General features: G+C 41.5%; 1 protein-coding gene across 2 annotated transcripts in view; it reads right to left on the reverse strand.

The window, feature by feature from the left end:
• The window catches only part of XPO6 (exportin 6), a 106,034-nt gene that overhangs the window by 70,727 nt on the left and 11,684 nt on the right, over positions 1-23,623 (reverse strand). For both annotated transcript variants that reach the window (XM_029222394.1, XM_029222393.1), the window contains exon 2: positions 725-815. In XM_029222394.1, the coding sequence (XP_029078227.1) occupies positions 725-815 (91 nt within the window). The remainder of the gene's footprint in view (positions 1-724; positions 816-23,623) is intronic.

A 23,623-nucleotide genomic window follows, 5' to 3' on the forward strand; every position in this document is an offset into this window, starting at 1 on the left:
CAAGTTCAGGGCTTAAGTGAGGACTCAGAGAGAGAAAAAGATTACTCTAGGACTTCAGTGCAGCATGTCCCTGAAGCAGAGATCTCACAACTTAAATAAACCTTCTAGTTTACAGTATGCTTTAATGAATATTGTGCATGTCAGTGAGTATAAAATTCAAAAAGAGGTTCTAGAAGGTGCCAAGGTTCCCAGAAGACCTGAAATTACACCTACATCTCTCTGTTGTGTGAAGCCTTTATTCAACAAAACTTGCAGAATGAGAGCGATAACAGTGGCAGTAAGGAAGAAGCAAGGCCCCAAAGGATACACCCGTTAAAGGATCTCTGGGCACTAGATGAGGTTCAGGATAGACTTCTACACACCACAAACATGTCTGTTTTAATGCTTTCATGAGTTTTTTCTTTAAATTAAGTCACAGACATCTTATAAAAGTTTAACATTGCTAAAATTAAGAGCAAAGCAGGGGTAGGGGTTTCCACACATGGCCAAAGGAAAGAAAATCCATCACTATGGATTATAGTGGGCTCTGCCGACTACAGCCCTTGCAGCTAGGTTTGTAGACCTCACCAGCCACCAACCAGCAGGACTGGAGCAAAAGGAGCCAGAATTCAAGGGGAAACATGCAGGCTTGACCAGGCTGCCAACATCAAGGCTACCAACTCCTTCCTCCCCATTGAGGCCTTTTCGTTATAAACGACTCTTTACTACTCAACATTTCACTTACCTATCTCACGTTTTCTTTCATTGGTTGTACAGTCGTGGAAAAACTCTGTCATCAGACTTTCCAGTGCCCTGAGAGAGGCTTCTTCAGATGCCTAACAAAGAAATTTGAAAAAAAACAAAAAAAATCAGTAGCTGTATTTTCAGTTCTACTGTTCCTCAGTTCCTTCCAGGTCACATTCAACAGCCATAGTAATTTACTTCCTCAAAACATCTTGGTTCAACATTCTTCAAATACATGATATAAGCCAGAAAAACTGCAAGGAATTTCCCAGCTGACTCAAAACCCAAAGTTTTAGTATACTCTATAAATTCATGCTACCGTGCTATCGATTTTCAATTATTTATGCTAAGGAAAAGAGAGCAAATAATTTAAAATTTAATTCTTGAAACATACTGAAAGCAAATTAACAGCCCCTGGCCCTGACTGAATAGGCAGAATGAAGAGATTCAGAAAGGTTAGGGCGCCTTATAGACTATCCGTCAACGTTATTTGCCCCATGTCTGAATAGTTGGCCATATTCTAATTCAGAGCAACTGTAGTCAAACTGCTGCATGGATTCCTGGGGCTTTCTGAAGGGACTTCAGGAGCCAAACATCCACTCAACTCTCAATCTCACATGAGCAGCCAACAGAAATTAAGGTGCAGCTAAGAGCCAAGCAGAGCAAGGACTCAAAATGAGACAGTACCTCCCACACTCAGGCCCACAGAGAGCCAGACTCTCAGCAGAACCACTCAGGCGGAGAATAAGAGGAGAGGGACCCTACGCCCCCTAAGGCTCATCCTCTCCCTTTTCCATACGGAGCCCCAAACCCACTTCCTCTTCTCTCACTGAAGGAGGGGACATCAGGTGCAGCAATGAACTTGAGTCAACACTCCTTCACATAACCAGTCTGCAACAAGGTGAGCATTCGCAGGCCCCTCTCGAATCCTCACTGGCAATAATTACCTAGAAATGATCAGGAGCCAACAGCAGTTTTGATTTCTTAATCATCTCCTAATTTCCTTCTTCCCACCCACCTTCCCTATATCCTCTCCACTGCCCCTAGAGTGAGAGCTAACTATTAAAACTGCATTTTGAAACACGCCCACAGGGACTTCGCTGGTGGTACAGTGGTTAAGAATCTGCCTGCCAATGCAGGGGACACGGGTTCAATCCCTGGTCCGGGCAGATCTCACATGCCGTGGAGCAATTAAGCCCGTGCACCACACTTCTGAGCCTGCGCTCTAGAGCCCATGTGCCACAACTACTGAAGCTCACACGCCTAGAGCCCGTGCGCTGCAACAAAGACCCAATGCAGCCGAAAATAAATTTATTTTAAAAATAAATAAAAAATAAATAAATAAAATAAGCCCACACTCAAATGTATCACGTATCAAGCTGTAATATTACCAGGGGCCTCCACTTGGTAATGGGCTTTTGAGGACACTGAGGAACTTGGGCCATTTCTGTGGATCAACGAGCACTTCTTAGGACTGGCACTAATTACAGAGGCTGAATCAGGCTTGCACCAGCCCACCTACATCAACCAGCACATGTTAGCACACTAGACAGCACACGGGGGGCCACGTTCAAGCAGTGCCAGGCACGGCTGTCGCTCCCATGCTGCAGTCATGGTGACAGCTGTGCAATGACAGCTGAACTCTGACATGTTGAGTGATGAATTATCGTTTAATAGTTCTAGCACTTGTGAGTTTGAGGGACTTTTTTTAAAATTTACTTTATTTATTTTTGGCTGCGTTGGGTCTTCATTGCTGTGCACGGGCTTTCTCTAGTTGCGGCGAGCGGGGTCTACTCTTTTTTTTTTTTTAATTAATTAATTTATTTATTTTGGCTGCATTGGGGCTTTGTCGCTGCGCGTGGGCTTTCTCTAGTTGAGGCGAGCGGAGCTACTCTTCGTTGCAATGCACGGCCTTCTCATTGCAGTGGCTTCTCTTGTTGTGGAGCACGGGCTTCAGTAGTTGTGGCACGTGGTGCATGGGCTTCAGTAGTTGTGGCACGTGGGCTCAGTAGTTGTGGCTCATGGGCTCTGGAGCGCAGGCTCAGTAGTTGTGGTGCACAGGCTTAGTTACTCTGCGGCATGTGGGATCTTCTCGGACCAGGGCTCGAACCCATGTCCCCTGCATTGACGGGCGGATTCTTAACCACTGCACCACCAGGGAAGTCATGAGGGACTTTCTGGTCTGAATTTTATGATAATTATTAGCCCTCTGCTCTTTTTTCAAACCAATATATCAGTTCAACTAAAAAATACCCTTGGATTGCAAGTTAAGCTTTTTAATGCAGAAATAACCGGAATGTGGAACAAAAATAGGACTGCAATCCTCTTTAACCTGTTTCAAGTTTTTGTGTTGATCAAAACAGCCTCACTGTCCTCAGTGACAGATTTTCTAAGTGTTATAAATTCATATTTCAAAATGAATTTGTATAAATAAAAAAATGCTTCGGTCTGCTTCATTAATCAACCTGGTGTACCATTTCATTTGAAAAAACAATTTTTAAAAATGTTTGAGGGAAGATTTAAAAGAATCAAAGGAAAATCTCCTATGTTAAAGTAACTTATTGGCAAAGAAATAAACATAAATCAAGACATATTTCTTGAACCAAAATCAGCTATTTAGTCAAAATAAATCTATAGTTTTTCTGGAGCTAAAATTGGTTCCTGAACACTAAAGATACATCTTCAAGTCACACCTGCTACATAACTTATTCTTTTTTTTTTTTTTGGCCGTGACGTGCAGCATGTGGGATACATAGTTCCCTGACCAGGGATTGAACCTGGGTCCCCTGCAGTGGAAGCGTGGAGTCTTAATCACTAGACCGCCAGGGAAGTAAGTCTCTCCACAACTTATTCTTGCAATGAATCATTTTAGAGTAGATCCTGGAAAAAACCGGAGCTTATCACATTCAAGCAATCAACTGTCAAGGTTTATTTCATATGGGTTCTTGAGGCAGAAGTTTGTGAACTTGACAATTACAGGCCATACATCAAAGCCTGCTGAAAGCAAGTCTCTGACTCCCCAGAGAATCCAACCCTATCTCCATTCCCGGTCCCATCAACCTCACCCCTCCCAGCTCCAACCCTAGCTAACATTCCCAAAGAAAGTGGAAAGACAAAAGCAGCCACAAAAATCACAGGATGATAGTCTCACCTGATTTTGTAAATGATGGTTATACGAAAAAGGAAACTCTAAAACCTAATAATCCAGTGGCACACCAGGTGTTTCTCAGCAAGAAAAAATAACATGCTGTTTGCATTTTCAATCATTTCGATAACTGCAACAGGAATACCTACCCCATGGGGTGTTAGGAGGATCAAATGAAATGCTCCATGTAAAACTGATATGTAAACTCCACGAGGTTATCTAATTCACAGTTATGGCTGTTATCATTTTTATTTGGTCTTAGATACCAAATGAAAACAGACCAAAGCAAAACAACAAAAGTGGTCAGGCCTACTTTGAAACTGGAGATTCATGCCTTCAGGCTTAAGGGCTTTGTCCCAAACGTTATCTAGTGGCGCTTTTTTCTAACTGGATTTCAAAACAAAACTATCTTGAGGAGAAGAAAAGAAGGGTGAGACTTTTCCAGGATCATACAATCAGAACAGAGCTATAAGGACATAAAGGAGGGCTTCCCTGGTGGAGCAGTGGTTGAGAGTCCGCCTGCCAATGCAGGGGACAGGGGACACGGGTTCGTGCCCCGGTCAGGGAAGATCCCACATGCCACGGAGCAGCTGGGCCCGTGAGCTATGGCTGCTGAGCCTGCGCGTCCGGAGCCTGTGCTCCGCAACGGGAGAGGCCACGGCAGTGAGAGGCCCGCGTACCACAAAAAAATAAAAATAAAATAAAAGACATAAAGGATATGTTCAAGACCTGCAAATGGTTGAAGGATATTGGAGAATTAGCCCCATTTGGCAAGAAGGCCACTGGACCCTTTGCTAGCTGTTTTAAGCAGGTGGTGAAGCCAGAATCCAGACGGCAGTGGGTTAAGAAATTAGTGGCCTACTGAAGCCCGCGTGCCTAGAGCCCATGCTCCACAACAAGAGAAGCCACTGCAATGAGAAGCCCGTGCACCCCAACAAAGAGTAGACCCCACTCGCCGCAGCTAGGGAAAGCCCACGCACAGCAAAGAAGACCAAAAATAAAAAATAAATTTATAAATAAATTTATTTAAAAAATTAGTGGCAAGTAAGTATCAATACATGGGAATATTCCATACAGACTGCACTTTCAAGTTATAAAAGGACAAAGACATTTTTAAAAAAAAGTGTCATGGTGTGGTAGGAAGAGAGGTTTCAATTCAATTCCCAAAGGCTATTCAAGCAATGCTCTGATTAACTGATGAACAACATTCAGGATTCAGATACACCTGACTGCTTCCCATCTTGGACTTGGGATTTAAGACCCAGATCTTGCAGAACTAAAAGACAAGGTTAGCTTAAAACCAAGCGAGGCGCATTCACACACACAAAAAATTTCAGTTACGTGACAGACATAAAATGTAAGCAGTAAAACAATAAAACTTCTAGAAGATAATACAGATCATCCTCATGACCCCGGGGTAGGGAAAAAATTCTTGGAAACACTAAACATAAAGGAAAAGATTGATAAATCGGAATATTCATCAGATGGCACAATGAAGAGAGTGTAAAAGAAAGCCATGAAATGGGAAAAGATATCACCAATATGGATAACAGAGAACTCATATCAGAGTATAAAATAACTTCTACAGATCAATAAGGAAAAGATAAATGACTCAATTTTTCCAACAGGCAAATAGTTATTAAAGAGGATATCCAAAAAGCCGATACATAAAACAAGTGCTCAACCTCATTAGTCATCACAGAAATGTAAATTAAAAACAAGACAGTGCTACAAATCTACCAGAATGGCTAAATTTTTTTTTTTTTTTTCCAGAATGGCTAAAATTTAAAAGACAGTAACAAGTATTGGTGAGTATGCTGAGCAACGGGGACATGCACACACTGCTGCTGGTGGGTCTATAAACTGGTATAACCATTTTGGAAAATGAACATATGCATACTTTATGACCCTGTAATTCTACTCCTTGACAATATACCCAACAGAAATTTGGATACCCCACAAAACGTACACAGATATTCACAGCACCATTATTCATAATATCCAAAAAGTCTAAAGAACCCAAATGTACATCACCAGTGGAATGGACAAATAAGTTGTAGCTTATTCATCAGGAAGATATTATAAGACAACAAGAATGAATGAACAGGTACTTCCGTAGTAGCGCAGTGGTTAAGAATCCACCTGCCAACGTACGGGACACGGGTTCGAGTCCTGGTCCGGGAAAATCCCACATGCTGCGAAGCAACTAAGCCCGTGCGCCACAACCACTGAGCCCACGTGCCGTGATTACTGAAGCCTGTGCGCCTAGAGCCCGCGCTCTGCAACAAGAGAAGCCACAGCAATGAGAAGCCTGAGCACCACAACAAAGAGTAGACCCCGCTCGCCACCAACTAGAGAAAGCCCGCACGCAGCAACGAAGACCCAACACAGCCAAAAATAAATAAATTTTAAAAACAAAAAGAATGAATGAATATTGCTTCATACAACAACATGGATGAATTTCACAATGTTGAATTAAAGAGGCCAAAACACATCCTTCATTATTCGTCTTATATTAATTTTTAAAAACAAGCAAAACAAATCCATGGTGTTATAATCAGAATAGTGGTTATTAACCTCTGCAGAGGAGGGATTCTGGGATGCTAGCAATATTCTGTTTTCTTGATCTGAAAGTTACACCAGGATGACTGTGCACTTTTCTGTAAGTACATATACACAATTTTTGAAACTTAATGTTATACTTATTTTTAACATTCAGGTTGGTATTTGCAGACTCTGATTTTAGAAATTGTGTTTTTCCTCTATTAGCACAATTATTAAGAGCAGTTGGGAGGCCTACAGGTGAAGTCTGAGCATGAGACTCCTGGATTCCTAGGAATCATCACCGATTTGTCTTCAAAGCTGCAAGGGTGACAACAAAAAGTATTATAATCCCATAAGTCTATGCTTCACCTGGGCTCACCTCAACAGCAAATTAAAATCCTTAGGATGATGAATTAAAAGTGGCTCAGAATATATACACTCTCGGAGACCTATGTATATATCTAAAAACTCTTTTGTGTTCCAAAAGAGTTAAAATCTGCCAAGTGGAGCTTTCAACTATGCCTGCCTTGACTTTATCTGCATTTTTATTGCACTGCTCATGGTCCAGCAGTTCAGAGACTATGCTGTACGACTGACTCATTTATTAAGGAACTGCTAAGTCAACCAAGACTCACAATCACCTAATAAATTATAAGAAAAATTGGCAAGAAGGGCAAGGGCCACATAATTTGAAATCTTCTTTGACTTTTCCCTCAATACCACTTCTACCAGGCCCTAATCACCCCCTGCCTAGATTGCTATAACTTCTTTTACCTAGTCGTCCTGATGTCAGCTTTCCCAATTCCAATCCAGTCTGTACTTCACTACCAGATAAATACTCCTAAATATCCATTTTCTGCCCCAATTATTCTAAACCTAGCTTTAAAGAGGCTTTGAATCTGGGCCAACTGAGACACTCAGCTATCCACTCAACAAATAAACTCAATATTCACTAAGTAACTGATACTGCATTAGGTCCTTGAGATACCAGGATGAGTAAGACTGTCCTTGACTTCAAAGAACTGGAGATGGCATGGGGGGTGGGGGGGGCGGGGAAGAAGGGTAGAACCTATGAATAAAAACGTAGAATGTGATGGTCTACATCCTATAGTAATGACATACATATAAATGGCTTTAGGAGCCTAAACAGAACTAACTCCGTCTGAGGGAGACAAGAAAGCTTCACAGAGATGATAATATACATTGGGATTTGAAGAATGCAGAGTTTACTAAGAAGAAAGAAGGAAAGCATGCCTGATTCACCATTACTCACCACAGGAAGCCATCACTCCACTCTGAATACTCATGGTCTCAGAACAAATGTCTATTCCCATCCTGCATTTGCTCCTGGGTCTGCAATTCATAGTTCAACCTTCATGAAATTTCTTACGAAGTTTACAGTGCAGATTCCTTCCTCGGTTTCATCTTTTGTCTTTTCTTGTAATCGGTATCACAGAATTTTGCCCATGGCACTGTTCTCTGCTCATTCGGAATGGCACCATGAAAGCACAGGCTCTGGTGTCAGGTTCCTTGGGTTCGAATCAGAATGCACCTTGGCCTAGTTATGTAACCTATTACTCTTTCTCCTCTTGTGCAAAACTGGGGATAAGAGAAACTAACACACGGGGTTGTTCTGAGGATTACATAAAATAATCTATGTAAGGCATGTAGTAAACCTAATGCCAGGAATAAAGTAAGAATTGAAAGTCGTATCTGTAACTATTAAAAATTCATAGATATTAGGCCTCTCTAACCAGAACATAAACTGTCTGGAAAGAGATTCTGCCTAATATGTTTGTACTTCCTGTAACGTCCAGTATGGACTGGTACTCAAATATTTTACAGACCAAATTCAGGAGAGTAAAAGGAACAAGTAGACTGTTAGTATCAGTTTTATTTTCTCAGGAATAATGGTAATTCCCTCTGAATTCAAGATACATATGACTCTGTTTAAATTTCCCCCTTTAAGAGCTCTGATCAGGGGTTCCCTGGTGGCACAATGGTTGAGAGTCCGCCTGCCGATGCAGGGGATGCGGGTTCGTGCCCCTGTCTGGGAGGATCCCACATGCCGCAGAGCGGCTGGGCCCGTGAGCCATGGCTGCTGAGCCTGCGCGTCCGGAACCTGTGCTTCGCAATGGGAGAGGCCACAACAGTGAGAGGCCCGCGTACCACACACACACAAAAGCTCTGATCATAATGACCTTTGCTCACAAGCACTCAATGAATACGTTTTGAAAACCAGGAGACTGCTAATAATTTATCTTAAAAACACTGAGACTGATGATGGGTAATATGGTGCTTTGTTTGTTAAGACATCTAGATGACAGTTTTCTCAAATCCTGATTAAATCTGTAATGTTTTACCTAATTGCCTCTATAACACCCCTCTCTAACACATAAACTTTTTATAAAATAGATACTGGGGAAAAAATGACTTTTTTTTTTTGTGGTACGCGGGTCTCTCACTGCTGTGGCCTCTCTTGTGGAGCACAGGCTCCGGACGCACAGGCCCAGTGGCCATGGCTCACGGGCCCAGCCACTCCGCGGCATGTGGAATCCTCCCAGACTGGGGCACGAACCCGTGTCCCCTGCATCAGCAGGCGGACTCTCAACCACTGTGCCACCTGGGAAGCCCAAAATGACTCTTTTTTTAAAGAAGGTTTTTATCAAGCTTTTTGCCAGGAGCCACATTTTGTCTATCCTTCAAGGAGGTGAATCACATGAGCCTTCTGTATTCAGGTTCATGCTTCCTTGATAGTAAACCTAAAAAAATGACGGCGAGCATAGCAGAGTTCCAAGTCAAATACTCCTGTGGCATATCTAGAACAGTTTTACTACTCTATTTACTTATACATAAAGAACGTTTCTGAGAAAAGTGATTCTATACTAACTGCTGACCAAGGTTAAAAATAAAAAGTATGCAAAACATACCTGGTGTGTTACAACAGACGCCGTTAGCAAAGAAATTCAATCTCATATAAACTCTGGGAGCTAACAGGATTACCATGGATGCCTAAACTCTCAAAAGAACACTCTCATTCTTCCCTATACCCTTCACCACTGCAAAGAAAACAGACAAGGGAAAAAAATCTCTTTGGCCTTTAGGCCTGCATATAAGTAGAGATGAAATACTAAGCTTAAAGTAACACACAATGGGAATCAATGTGACATCTATCCATCCCCTCCTGCAGTCAACTCAAAATGCTAAGAAGTACACCAAGGAAGCCCCAGGCAGGAGAAGAATACGCAGAACAAGTCTTCTTCCCACCTTTCCCATCACTGCTCTTTGTGTCTCAACCTGCAGATACTGTCCTTTTAAAAAACAAACTAAACACACCATGATGAAGTAGAAATCTCACTTTATTTCTCTGAAAGCAAATTAGTAAAACCAGTTGAATCTTCAAAGTCTGACACTCAGAAGTGCAGTCACCCTGGGGGTGTTGAATGCTTCCACCAAAGACAGAGGGGAGGCAAAGGGTACAGATACACAGTGAAGTAATTCACTCTAAAAGTTATATACCGGGCTTCCCTGGTGGCGCAGTGGTTAAGAATCCGGCTGCCAGGAAGGTTAAGCTGGGACGAAGTGAGAGAGTGGCATGGACGTATATACACTACCAAATGTAAAACAGATAGTTGTGGGAAGCAACCGCATAGCACAGGGAGATCAGCTCGGTGCTTTGTGTCCACCTAGAGGGGTGGGATAGTGAGGGTGGGAAGGAGACGCAAGAGGGAGGAGATATGGGGATATATGTATATGTATAGCTGATTCACTCTGTTATACAGCAGAAACTAACACACCATTGTAAAGCAATTATACTCCAATAAAGATGTTAAAAAAAAAAAAAAAGAATCCGCCTGCCAATGGAGAGGACACGGGTTCGAGCCCTGGTCCAGGAAGATCCCACGTGCCGCAGACCAACTAAGCCCATGCGCCGCAACTACTGAGCCTGTGCTCTAGAGCCTGAGAGCCACCACTACTGAGCCAGCGTGCTGCAACTACTGAAGCCCGCACTCCTACAGTCCATGCTCCGCAACAAGAGAAGCCACCGCAATGAGAAGCCCACGCACCGCAACAAAGAGTAGCCCCTGCTTGCCTCAATTACAGAAAGCCCGCGTGCAGCAACAAAGACACAACACAGCCAAAAATAAAAATAAATAAAATAATTTTTTTTAATTTAAAAATTAAAAAAATAGAAGTTATATACAAAAGTTGCAAGGAAAAAAAATATTTCCTACTGGGCTTCCCTGGTGGCGCAGTGGTTGAGAGTCCGCCTGCCGATGCAGGGGACATGGGTTCGTGCCCCGGTCCGGGAAGATCCCACATGCCGCGAAGGGGCTGGGCCCGTGAGCCATGGCCGCTGAGCCTGTGCGTCTGGAGCCTGTGCTCCGCAACGGGAGAGGCCACAACAGCGAGAGGCCCGCGTACCGCAAAAAAATATATATATATTTTTTCTACTGAAGGAAAGACATGGAGAGCCACACCATGTTCCGGGAAAGCAAGGCCGGGGCAGATGCACTTACCACAACTCTACGAACACATGACTGGAACTAACTACTAAAGTTATACGTGTGCCTCGAAAGGCTCCTGGTTGTCTCACCTACAGCTTAAATCTGAACAATATTTGCCCTTTGAGAGTAACTACAGACGTAACTTTGAATGATATCATCATGCAGGTACTTAATATTTGATTAAAACATACTGTGGCTGTATCTAAACATAACTCTAATTATTAAAAGGCACCTATCTGCTTTAGTCTAAAACTACTATAAAGGTGATCAACTACAAGACATTCCCGCCCCTCCCACCCCCAGTATTTCTTGGGTTTGCAGAAAGTGCCCAGTCAGATTCTCCGTCCCTTCCATGAACAAAAGGATCTGTTTACTGCTGAGGACCAGGAGTCAGGAGCAGGATGACTGCCAGTCATCTGGGCCAGAAAGCCCAATGGGTCCCACTATGGTAGTGAGAAAGCCAAAGCAGTATATTCTGTCCCTATGGGGACCAATTAGAGGAAACATCTTGTACACAGAGGACAGTGTGTTTTATGCTGGGAAAAACCAATCCACCTACTACTAGATAAGCTATAATAACAAGAGGCACCAATTAGCTCCGAATGGACAGGTGCACTGGTTTCAAAATTTTCCAGCAAATCTGAAGAAAACTACAGAGTCATGACAAATAACTGTCATTCCTGATTCTAGACTAGATCCTGTACTGGAGGGAAAAAATGCTATAAAGGACATACTGGGCCAACTGACAAAACTGGAATACAGATGGTAGATCAGATAAAAGTACTGAATCAATGTTAAATTAATTAAAGTTGACAACTGCACTATGGTTATGTAAGAGAATATCCCTATTAGGAAATATACTATCTAGGGGCAATGGACCATGATGTAGGCAACTTACTCTCAAACGGTTCAGAAAATATCGTGTGTGTGTATATGTATGTATGTGCATAAATATACATAGAGAGGAAGTGCAAATAATAAAAGCAATCATGGCAAAATGTTAACAATAGGTGAGTTTGGGCTAAAAAGTATAAGAGTGTTCTTGGTACTACTCCTTCTTTGCAAGATTTCTGTCCAATTGGAATTTTTCCAACTAAAAAGTTTTTAAAAATCTCATCTGTTGGATTGGTACCCTCCACCTTGCTCCTCACTGCTCCAAGCTAGCTGGTCAAAGAGGAAAGAAAAAGTGACAAAAGAGTACAATAAGAAGGAAAGGATTATTTTACTCTCTCAGATGCCAGATTTATTATCTCACACTGTTTCTGAAAAAGGATAATACATAGCCTAGACATTAAAAATTTTGCATCTGCTGGTTGGACAAGAACCACATCCCACTAAGAGCTAAAATACATATAACTTATACACTTACTTATTTATATTCTAGTCCGAAGGCTTTAATTAGACAGCCAAAGAAGCAAATGATAAAAATAGTTATTCTGCAAGAAACTGCCTAAAATAAATGTGTAATACAGCCAAGAACAGGCTCTCTTCACAATCCCATCTGCTTCTCTTTCCCAGGTACATATCCCAGGAGGATGAATGTTTATATCAGCATGCCTAGTCAATTAAGCTCAAAAGATACTTAGTGAGCACATTTAACACAAGGCATGCTACCAAGAATTCCTGAAAGAGGACCACAGAATCTTGAGAGAGAAATAAACAAACCCCAGAGAACAGCAAGTCCAACCTCATTTTACAGATGAGGAAAATGAAGCTCAGAGTATCTTGCCCAAAGTCAGCCAGCTATTGGTCAAGTCACTGGGCAGGGCCACCAGAGTCCTTTCCCAGCGATGGCTCCTCTACCCCTTAAAGAAGCCCAGAGAAGTTCTGCTCCAAGGGCTGTGGGAACGATGAATGAGCTGGCATTACCCTGCACTTGATGAAATCAGGAAATGAATGGGTGCAAGGTTGATGGACCACCATAAAAACACGCTGCAGGGCTTCCCTGGTGGTGCAGTGGTTAAGAATCTGCCTGTCAATGCAGGGGACAAGGGTTCAAGCCCTGGTCTGGGAAGATCCCACATGCCGCGGAGCAACTTAGCCTGTGTGCCACAACTACTGAGCCTGCGCTCTAGAGCCTGCGGGCCACAACTACTGAGCCAGCGTGCTGCAACTACTGAAGCCCATGCTCCTAGAACCCGTGCTCTGCAGCAAGAGAAGCCACCGCAATGAGAAGCCCGTGCACCTCAAGGAAGAGTAGCCCCCACTCGCTGCAACTAAAGAAAGCCCGCGTGCAGCAACAAAGACCGAACACAGCCAAAAATAAATTAAAAAAAAAAATACTGCAAATCTGAATCACAATTAACACTACAGCTCAAATGTAAATAATTTCATTTCACTGCTGTTACCACCTGCACCATTTAAGAGCAAGTCTCTTGTAAACCCATACCACCTTCCTCCTGAATTACTCCCAGAATGGCCTTTTAAATAAGTTAAAATAACATGTTTGTAATTTTGGAAAAATCTCCAGACTATATTACAGACTGTTGGAATCTGGGGGAGCATAATCATTTCCCTTCTCTCACCCTCCCTGGTTCTATCCATTGATATACAGTCTCAAGAGATCAAGTACAGGTCAAAGTCTAATGTCCTCCTCAGGACGGGTAAAGCTGCAACCCCTTTCTCGTTCTAAACTGCCCTGGCTGGCCCATGCCTAGCCACGAGGGGAAGGCGGGACACAGAGGAAGACAAGCTTCTCCTGAGAGGAAGCAAGTGAGAGGGCACAGGCACAAAGCTGGGCAGTGTTCTGATGCAGTGAGTGACCTTGCACCTAGTAGATACGGGCCTTGGTGCTGGGCTCCCCCCAGTGCAACCATCAAGAGATCAATCACTCTTGTGGGAAGAAAGAAATGCGAAGAGGGAGACAGGGCCCAGAAGACTGTGCTCCAGTACTGCTCCCACTTGGGTACAGATGACAATCCCCTGAATGTGCACCAAAGCAGGAATGAGGGGACACAGAGAAGGTGCTTTTTACACGAGCAATGACAGAACGAACAGGCTGCATGGGAACCAATGCTACCACTGAGAGGTCCTCAGCCACAGCCTGGCAGGCAGAGAAAATACCAAGTGAGAGCCGGCCCCAGCTCCAGAATACAGCCTGCATAACTTTGGGCAAATCCTGCCAGCTCTGGGAGCATCCTTCGTACTAAATGCAATCAGGTGTGTGTACTGCATGTTGATTACAAAGCACTATGTAAATGCTGGCTAATACAGTAGCTCCTCTCTCACTACAAGTTTCTCTTAGCCCACCCTGTTTAGATTTGCTTTTATAAAGGCAAAGTCTCCTAAGTTGTCATCAGCTTGTCCCTCTCAATACACCCAGCACCACCTTAATGCTGTAATTCTTAATTTATGATCAGTCACATTACCCTAAGGCTCTCCAAGTATCACTGCCGACTGCCAAAGGGTGCTTATGTATCCCACACAACGTAAACAATGATGCCCACGAGAGCAGCTGCTGAAGGACCTTTGACGGTGCTACATTCTGCAGGAAGTGTGATGCTGCTACACAAGCAGAGATCTGCGTTCAGTAGGAAGTGACTCTTCCTGACTGGGGAGTTCTAAATGCTCCTCCCATCACCATAGATGACTACTAGTCACCAAGAAAGAAGACACCACATGCTCTGGTGAGAGCAACTCTCTCCACCAGGGACTATCCTGGGTGCTGGGTTCTGCACAGCACTATTAGTCGATGCAATTTTCTTAAGTTTTACTTTCAATAGTATGCTTGGTAATCACAACTGTGATTTTTAAAAAGCTGTAACTTTTACAATATGGAAAGCTATCGTAATATTGAAGCTATTCATGATTCTCTTCCTCCACCCCACTGAAGATTCACTGGGTTAGAAAGACAGAACAATGGCAGTTCTGGGGATGTTTTTTTAGGAGTGGGGGAAGTGGAGGTGGGAGGTGCACAGGAGAAAGGAAATGGATACTTAGCTCCTGTCCAACTGTCTGATCCTGCCAGGAATCCTGGCCTTGCTCACATCCCTGGATAATGAAGGGATGACTCAAGAAGCAGCCTTCTATCAGCCTCCAAACCCCAAACAACAAGCATAATTAGCTTGAGACGGGAGCATGTAACCACCCTTCCTACAGTTCCCAACCGACCCTGCTAGGACATGGGGGAAAGGAGTGGAAACAGAGGTAAAGATAAAGTGCTGCTTTTGATTCCCACCTCCCAGCTCTGCTCCTTCACTCTGGGCAACAGCCCAAAGCCAAGGACTAGAAATTCCACACCATTCCACCTGAACGTGCCCTTCCACCATACATCTGGCTGGGTACTCCCTATCCTGGGAATGCCTTAAAATGAATTGTCACAGCGTAACTGTGAGGGGTGTGGACTCTGGAGTCAGCCTCAGGTCTGTATCTGACCTCTAACTTTACCACTTAACCCTGTGCATGACCTGGCACAAAGTACTTAACGTCTCTGAGCCTCAGCTCTTCACCTGCGAAGTGGATTTACAACAGCTCCCCACCAGGTAGCTGTGAGAAGTAAATGACATAACACACAAAAACCCCTTGGCACCTTTAACCATAAATGAGCAGAACTCTTTCACTATATATTTCACTGATGAGTCAGTAAGCTTTAAAAAAAGGAAGAAACCAAATAAACAAAAATCCCACATAAGTCAACTAAATGCTCAAAAAAATTCCAAGAATGCCACCGTCTTCACTTTCATTTTTATAGTGATCAACCTACCAGTGCCGCACACAAAGAATAAAAGAACAGCACCACTGTCTTCCAGGCTTCTATTTGTGTTTGGGACAACATGGGTTGGAATTAGATTCATGATTCCAGCAGCAAAAGCTGTCTGGTCTTTTTTTTAAGAAAAAAATATTACATAGAATCCCAATACATAAAATAGACTCAATCAGAGACTGCTTAATTAATGGGGCTGAAGGAGGAGAACCCAAATGCCTATCCAGCATTTGGGATACCTCCAAGAAAGTACCACATTAAAATTCCTCAGAATTAAAGCCCTTCCAAAAAAAAAAAAAAAGCCCTTCCAGCTTTGATTCAGGTTCTACCAAGTCTGGCAAGTTTTCTTCTGGTAATAAATGGTTTATAAAAGACTGGTTTGCAAATTCTCCCTCAAGTATCTTTCAACTGCAAGCCTCTCACCACCACCCAGGGTCTTTGCCACCTGACCATCAGGGGTGATCAAGTCACCCCATCACCTGGCCCTGACCTGCCCCTTGGACGTCACCATCCCCATGCTCCCTCTTCCAGTTTCCTCAACCACCCTGTGACCCAGCCAGACCCAGCTTCTCCACATAACAGCTCCATGTCTTCACAAATGCCATTCCTGCTACCTAGGATGCACTTCTCTACCCAGAAAACTCCTACCTATGCATTAAGACTCCTTGAAAATGGCACCACCTCTGTGAAGCCTACTGAAGTTCCCCCGGCACGGCCGGCCATTCTATGTGGGCTTCCTAACATTACACTGAACACGGTGAACTGAAATGACCTCTTTCACTTTTCATACAACACTGGCGAGATCATAAACCAGTGCCACCACAATGGAAGACGATTTAGCAGTTATCTACAAATTTTAAATGCATATACAACTTCACCCAGAGAATATACTTATAGCAATTTTTTTTTTCCTCCAAAAGTTTATGTGTGAAAGGACCTTCAAGTCAACACTGTTTGTAAAACAAAAGATTGGGAACAACCTAATTTTCCATCAAAGCAAGACTGGTTAAATAAGGTACATCCCTATCATGGAATACTATGCAATAGTGAGAACGCTCTATACACATAGGTATGTGGAACTACACCCAACACATTAACATTTTTTAAAAGGCACGAAACAGTGTACCAGTATGTACAGTATGCTACCCATTAGTAGAGGTAGAGTAGGGAATATGAAAATACACACGCTTTTCTTTAAACTGGTAACGGTGGTTGCCTCTAGAGAAGAAAATGGGGTTCTGGGGACAGGAGAAGGGAAAGAGGCTGACTTTTCTCTGTACACTCTACTGTATCATTTAAATTTTGTACAATGTTCACTTGTTTAAAAAAGAAAACAGAGAAAACAACTAGAGAGAAAAGAAATTTCCTGCTAATGTGTGGGTCTCTCCAGTAGCCTGGAGTGCATAGGCAGAGAGTACTTCCTAGTCATCTCTGTTCCCAGGGTCTAACTAGCACACAGCAGGCACTTAATAAACACTTGTTACAGGAATTATTTTAACTCTTTCTCTTATACTAAGTGAAGCTATAAAGTAGTTACTCAATGGTGATAACTTAAAAAACTAACATTTACTTAGCACTCAGTACATACCAGGCACTGTCCTAAGGACCAGACATCAACTCCTTTAATCCTCGTAACAATCCCATTGCACAGATGAGGGAAATGAGGCCCAGAGAGATGAAGTAACTTGTCCCAGGTCACATACTTGGTTAAGTAGCAGAGCCAGAATTCAAACCCAGGCCCCAAACCCATGCTCTTAAACATGAGGTTATACTATTTTTCAGATACTTAGGAATGTATTAAAATTGCTAAACACTGAATGCATTCCTTACTTGAATACTTGCCGCAAAAATCCGTCCTTAACTGCTTAATCATAAGCAATGTTGAAATAAAATGAGTTAGGCCACGGCCTACTTGGAGGCTGAGGTATCTCTAATCCAAGTTCTGATCACTGGCTTTGCTGATTCACAATGACCCCACCCCACGCTCATGGGTATCCGGCTCTGGGGAAATAACACACTGACTAATGAAAACAAGACGTTGACTTGCCCACAGAATTTACCATGGAAGCTATACTTTGTTCCATAAATAAAATCCTCCATCTACACCAAGCATTCCATTTCAGGGGGTGCCTGATCAAACTCTGAAGGCCTTTGGAAAAACTACCTGAAAAATGAAAAACCACACAAACACACAAAACTTCCCCCACTACCAAGGACTTCCAATGAAGATGTCAAACACGAAAGACACCCCGGACCCTCTCTGGTTGTCCTCGTTGTCCCCAACACCACTCTTACTCCTAAGCAAAAATTCGTACATTTCCTGAGGTATTATACATTAGATACTGTCACAAATGTATTCATTCATTTTTAGGCTGGCTATTTTGTTGCTATTGTTGTTATTTTTTGATGACACAGAGGGAAGCACCTTACCTAAAGTTCTCCAAATCATGCTGCTGTAGAGGTTAACTTCTAGATGAGTTTCCTATATAGTCCCAGCCATGGAATGTGCTGTCATTTCACTGGCTTTCACTCTCCAAGCCCATATTCTTCCTATCTTTGTCCCTATTTCAGGTGCCCTCCTCCCCCAAGGCCTGCAGCCCTCTGTTCACCAACAACAACCATAAACTAGGAATGGGACATCTTGACCAACTAAATATGCTGAATTCAAGACTGTTGCGGGGACTTCCCTGGAGGTCCAGTGGTTAAGACTTCGCCTTCCGATGCAAGGTTCGGGTTCGATCCCTGGTCGGGGAGCTAAGAACCCACATGCCTCGCAGCCGAAAAAAAAAAAAAACACCAAAAAACATAAAATAGAAGCAATATTGTAACAAATTCAATCAAGACTTTAAAAACGGTCCACATCCCAAAAAAAATCTTTAAAAGAAAAAAAAAAGACTGTTGCCATAGATGGACTGTCAATTTTCAAACTTTAATATTAATACATAGACTCAATTCAAATTTTATTTAATCTAATTCATCTTTTTTTCTACTTTAAAGGATATTGAGATGCCATGTATTATATGATTCCATTTATATGAAACATCCAGAATAAGCATACCTATAGAGACAGAAAGCAGATTTGTGGTTGTCAGGTGCTAGGAAGAGGCAGAAATGGGGAGTGACTGCTCCTGGGTACTGGGTTTCCTCTGGAGTGATGAATCACTCTAGAACTGAAGAGTGGGAGTAGTTGCATAACAGGGTGAATGTACTTTAATGTCACTAAATTGTACACTTTAAAGTGGTCAACTTTCTGTTATGTGTATTTAAAGAAACAATAAAAATCAACTTAAGACTATGGAAAAAAAAGTTAAAGGCACCATTTCTAATATATTACAGTAAGTGTAAAGGATACTTAAATAGTAACTAAAGTAAGCATAAGGGATCTGTCTCCTATAAACAAACAAAAATAAAATCTCACTTGGTAAAAACTTTTCCTACAAAAAAGATATTAAGGAATAATGAAAAGCCATTTTTTTAATCTACTAATTTTGCAACAATTTTCTTAAGACTACCCAATGCTGACGAGTATTTATCCATAGCTAGTGGAAGAATAAACTGGTGTAACCTTTCTGGAAAATAGCTTACAACATACCTTAAAAATGTTTATACTAAATCTAAAACTATTTTAAAATAAAAGATTTATTAAAAAAAAAAATCTTCATACCCCCTTGGGCCCTTCTGGGAATCTAGCCTAAGGCAATTTTCTGAAATACAGAAAAAGCTTTTTGCAAAAACATTAATCACATATTATTTACAATGGCAAAAAATGGAACAATCTAACTGCCAAAGAATCCATGCAATGTGATATTATAGAGCCACTGTAAATATTTATGAAGTATTTAATGATTTGGAAAACTACTTATACTATGTTAAGTGGAAAAGGCAGAAGAAAAAAGTACATTTACAGTGTGATCTCAACCATATTTAAAAAGTAAATAGAAAAAAAGACTGGAAGGAAACAAAAACATTATTATTAGAGGTTGAATCAGATGGGGGTAATTTCTTGTCTATTTTATACTATCAAATAGTCTACAGAGTTCAAAACACTTTTTACAATCAGGAAAAATAAGCAAAAATCAAAAAATGGCAGAGAAGACCTTGTGATCACATCAGTACCTACTTTAACAGCCAAGCAGTACTAGAAGGAAGAAGGTGCAGAAACTGAGCTAAATTACTGGAAGACTTGGCTACTGTGGTTTTGTTTTTGTTTTTGTCTTTAATAAATCCCTATGGGAGAAGAGTATACAGGAACTCCCTGTACTATTTTTGCAACTCTTCTGCAAGTCTAAAATAACTCAAAATAAGATGTTTAAATTGAATAAATAGGGACTTCCCTGGTGGTGCAGTGGATAGGACTCCACGCTCCCAATGCAGGGGGCCCAGGTTCCATCCCTGGTTGGGGAACTAGATCCCTCATGCCACAACTAAGAGCTTGCATACCACAACTAAAGATCCCGCACGCGGCAATGAAGATCCCACATGCCGCAACAAAGACCCAACAGCCAAATAAATAAATAAATAGTTTAAAAAAATAAAATAAACAACAAAGACCTACTGTAGAGCACAGGAAGCTATATTCAATATCTCGTTAAAACCTATAATGGAAAAGAATCTGAAAAGAATATATAATGTATACATATATTCTATATATATACACATATATTATATATATATATCTGAATCACCTTGCTGTACACTTGAAGCTAACACATTATAAATCAACTATACTTCAATAAAAAATAAAAATTAGGGACTTCCCTGGTGGTCCAGTGGTTAAGACTCCATGCTTCCACCGCAGGGGACACACGTTTAACCCCTGGTTTCCAAGATCCCACATGCCACGCAATGTGGCCATAAACGTTTTTAAAATAAAAATTAAATTTGTCTTTCTCTAAAAAGAGAATGCAGAATATAGAGGAATAATTTCCTAGGCAATAATAAAGCACATGGCTCCCTCCCTCAATAATTAAATAAAAACCTTTCCAGGAGTAGTTGCCTTCACAGACGTCACCTGCACTGCCTATTAGAACTCCTTATTCTTCAACATTTCAAAGCTTTCATCTTCACGACCTGACCTAAACACACTGTGTTTTTTTTACTCTTCTGTGTATACCTGTGGCTCCATCTGTCCAAAATGGCCCTTCTGCTTCCCCACCACCTCATGTCCCAAATTCTATGCCTAGGGACTTCCTACTTCTGCTTTGAAACCCAACTCATTTGCCACCTCCTTTGGGAAGCCTTCCCTGATACAACCCTCCCATCCCCAGTGTGGCCAGGCTTTTTTTTTTCTTTAAGTACAGCTATACCTCTTACAAAGTTATTTTTCTGTACTTATTCCCCAGCATTGTAATCATTTGCTGACATGCACATCTCTTCCAGAAGTTACAAACTTCTGTAACTTCTAGTCACCCTTTTCCATGCTTACATTCAATAGCTGTAGGCCAGCTTCCAGTTATCTTGCAACTCTGTTGCAAGTGAGCCCCCAAATTCACCAACAATGTTTCCTCCAGCTCCTGACTTTCCCTTTCAGTAAAGAATTACAAATTACACACATTCCAGTGAATAGAATAACACCACAAGTTAAGTGTCTTTTCAACTTTCTCTAAATAATCAGCAACGTTTGCAATGGCCCAGCATTCACCTAGTATGAGGAATTGTTTTCCTTTCCTTCCACACCTAGAGTATGGTGGATCCAAGGCACCAAGTTTTTAACATTGATCTCTAATTTGTCCATAACCCCTTTTTGCTAACTAAGAACTTTAACTTCCTCAGATCATTTCATTTGCATCACCAGTTCTATTAGTTGAATCTCTTTGCAGGATTATCTTTCATAAAGTAATGAAGATTGTCATAACCCTGAACAGTAAAGAACCCCCAGGCTGTACTGAGCTAGGAGATCAGCCGGGCCCACTCATGTGCCAGCCAAGTGAGTTGCTCCAGACACCTGAAGGCATTGCAAGTCATACTTTTTTTAAATAACAAATGATTTATCAAAGGCTTTGAAGGTTACTGACAATCAAAAACACAAGTGTTACGTACCAAGGGTCTATCTACTGAGTATGCCAATAAAAGCAGTCTACTCAAAGCTCTCTTTCAATCTGTTCCCTCTTGAGGTGTAAAGGGGTATTTTCTCAAAATGTTTCCTTATATTTCTTTGAGGTCTTTTCAAAAGCCTTAAAGTTTTTTCTCTTCATAAGAAGTCTCCTTTACAGATACACCAGGATATTTTTCAACGCTCCTCATAAAAGTATGTCTGTCCACAGAGCTCAGGAGACGTGGACCAGTCACCCCCACAGTAAAATGTGATGATGGCTACACAGTGCTCCTCAAGATAATGGATGTGCCTGGATCGTTAATTTGCTTGTAAAGATTGGGGAGGGAGGGAGGGAAGGGAGGAACAAAAGAAGAGAGGGAGAGAGGAAGAAAGAAAAAATATATATTGACTTTTAAACAACACAGGTTTAACATACAATTCAAGATTTTCAAGAAACTTCAGGTTTACAGAGAGCTGCTATGACCTAAAGCCCCAGGACAAGGGCCTTCTCTTAAGCAGGTGTAGGCTCTCTCTGCCATTAGAGGAATTTCAGTAGAAAATCAGAGAAACCCTAAGCATGATTGGTAAACTCTCCTATGAAGCTACTTCATATATCTTTTTTTTTTTAAACATCTTTATTGGAGTATAATTGCTTTACAATGGTGTGTTAGTTTCTGCTTTATAACAAAGTGAATCAGTTAACTTCATATACCTTTTAACATTCTAAATTCACGCACCCAATTAACAGGACCAACAACAAATGATTACCAGAAAAATCACTTCATTCACCAGGGTGAGCACTGCAACTTTCTGGCAATAGAAGTTCTTTCCTATGATTAAACCTGTTCTTACATCATGTTATGACAAATACATATGAAACCAAGTGGGAAGGAATAGACAACTTAATTACATGGATCATCAGACAAAAGGTCTGATGGTTCAGAAAACTATCAGATTACAGCCTCCTCACCAGACAATCTTTTTATTCAAGTCCACAATACTAGTACACAAGAAATGATAGTGTTCTTAACCTGACTAAAATTAGTGGCATGAGATTAATCAACCAAATGTGCAAGCTATTCCAAACCTAATTTTATCAACATTCTAAAACTATTCAGCCAAATTACATTAAAAAAAAAAAAAATGTTGGCTGACCCAACAGAAAAATGTATAGAGGTCAGGAATGGTCAAGTGACATAGGAAAAAATACACATGGAAATAAAACATCAAAAGATGTCCCACTTCACTCATAACTAAAGGACTGCACATGTTATTCCTGAAGTGCCGTTTTCATCTTTCACATTAAAAAGTTTTATTGGTGTCAGCCAGAAGGTGGGGAAGCAGGAACTATCCCACTAGTGAGAATATAAACTGATACAATCTTTTTGTAGAAAAAGCACTAAATACCAGAATTTTTAAATGTACTTTTTGCCCCACAATTCCACTTCTAGAAACTTATCCTACAATCTCACAAAATGGACAAAGAGAAATTTGATGTGTTTATTGTAGTACTGATGCAGCACACACTAGAAATCTAAAATATCCAACATTAGGGAACTAGGTAAAAACATTAAGGCAGGCATACCATGTTCTAGGGCAAAATGATAAAAGAATGATCCACACTTAAAGATATCCTAATTGAGTTACTGAACTTCAGCAAGACAGAGTTCTCCTAGCAATCATGCAAAAAAGGCAAGTTCTCTCTCACTGAGGTAAAGGGAGAATGAATTAGGCTAACCAGGCTTTTCCACACAACAACCTTCAATGGAAGAAAACAATGGAGAAATATCCACAGAATTCTAAGGAAAAGAATGTATGACCCATTAGTATTATACCCAGCCAAGTTACCATTTATGGATAAGGATGACAGACATTTTCAAAACAAATAATTCAGGGAACAGAGCAACCATGAACTCTATTGGAAAAAAAGTACACACACACACACACACACACACACACACACACAC

Source organism: Monodon monoceros, unplaced genomic scaffold (assembly GCF_005190385.1).
Source record: "Monodon monoceros isolate NGI ecotype Baffin Bay Population unplaced genomic scaffold, NGI_Narwhal_1 Super_Scaffold_13, whole genome shotgun sequence".
In the NCBI taxonomy this organism is placed as follows: Eukaryota; Metazoa; Chordata; class Mammalia; order Artiodactyla; family Monodontidae; genus Monodon; species Monodon monoceros.